The sequence below is a fragment of the Bison bison genome, unplaced genomic scaffold, assembly GCF_000754665.1.
Source record: "Bison bison bison isolate TAMUID 2011002044 unplaced genomic scaffold, Bison_UMD1.0 scf7180017864499, whole genome shotgun sequence".
In the NCBI taxonomy this organism is placed as follows: Eukaryota; Metazoa; Chordata; class Mammalia; order Artiodactyla; family Bovidae; genus Bison; species Bison bison.
Window position 1 is genome coordinate 4,326,118 of NW_011495058.1, and position 808 is coordinate 4,326,925.

Here is an 808-nt window from a genome sequence, read left to right on the forward strand (position 1 = left end):
GGTGGGGGTGCTGGCTGCGCACTGCCAGGGGTGAGTCCCTGGGCACGGGCAGGGCAGCGGCTGCCTATCTGAGGGGCCTGGCCCATCCTGACCCTGACCTCCTTCCTTCAGGGAGGGACGGGCCCTGGAGGTCCGCGTGTCCGATTGCATCCCCCTGACCCAGCGCGGGGCCCGGCGCCTGGTATCCGTGGAGCCCAGATCGGAGCAGCCAGAGCCGGATTTCCGCTGCAGCCGTGGCGCCTTCACCCTCCTGTGGCCGAGCTGCTGAGAGGTTCTCCACCTGCACCCACACCAGTGGCAGATCGCAGTCTCGCTGTGCAATAAAGGATGCTGAGTCTGTGATGGGCGTGGCTTATGTCTATGGGTATAGTCTCCAGCCACGGCCAATGTGGCAAATGTCACCCGTGTCCTCTGCTGATCCCTACATCTGAGGCTGCCCCTCTTGGGTTTCCGACTGTCCCTACAGCCTTGGTCTCTTTCTCTTTCCCCCACTCCTGTAGGCCCATTGTTCCTACTGGGCCATTGGGGAAGTTGGGGGTCCCAGGGCTGTCTTGGGGCAGGGCTTGGGCAGAGAACACACTGGGCACACACTGTCCCAGCTGCTGTCTGTGTCGGTGCTGAGTGTGGCCATCCCAGGCCCTGAGAACCCTACTTCTGGGATGCTGGGAGCCAGGGCCTTCCACTGGGAGGGCATCCCTGTGCCTGGGCTTCTACAGGAAGCCAACCCAGGGAAAGCCAGAGTGGACACACCTCTACCCGCTCTGACGAGCAGATCCCCTCCCCAGCCCCTTGGGTCCTCCCCACCCCC

General features: G+C 63.9%; 1 protein-coding gene across 1 annotated transcript in view; it reads left to right on the forward strand.

Annotated features, from left to right (window-relative positions):
• The window catches only part of MYO1G (myosin IG), a 16,136-nt gene extending 15,794 nt beyond the window's left edge, over positions 1-342 (forward strand). Inside the window, exons 22-23 of the mRNA XM_010829035.1 lie at positions 1-30; positions 112-342. The exon at positions 1-30 is cut by the window's left edge and continues 24 nt beyond it. Coding sequence (XP_010827337.1) covers positions 1-30; positions 112-268 — 187 coding nt within the window. The 3' untranslated portion in view covers positions 269-342. The remainder of the gene's footprint in view (positions 31-111) is intronic.
• Positions 343-808: the final 466 nt, after the last annotated feature.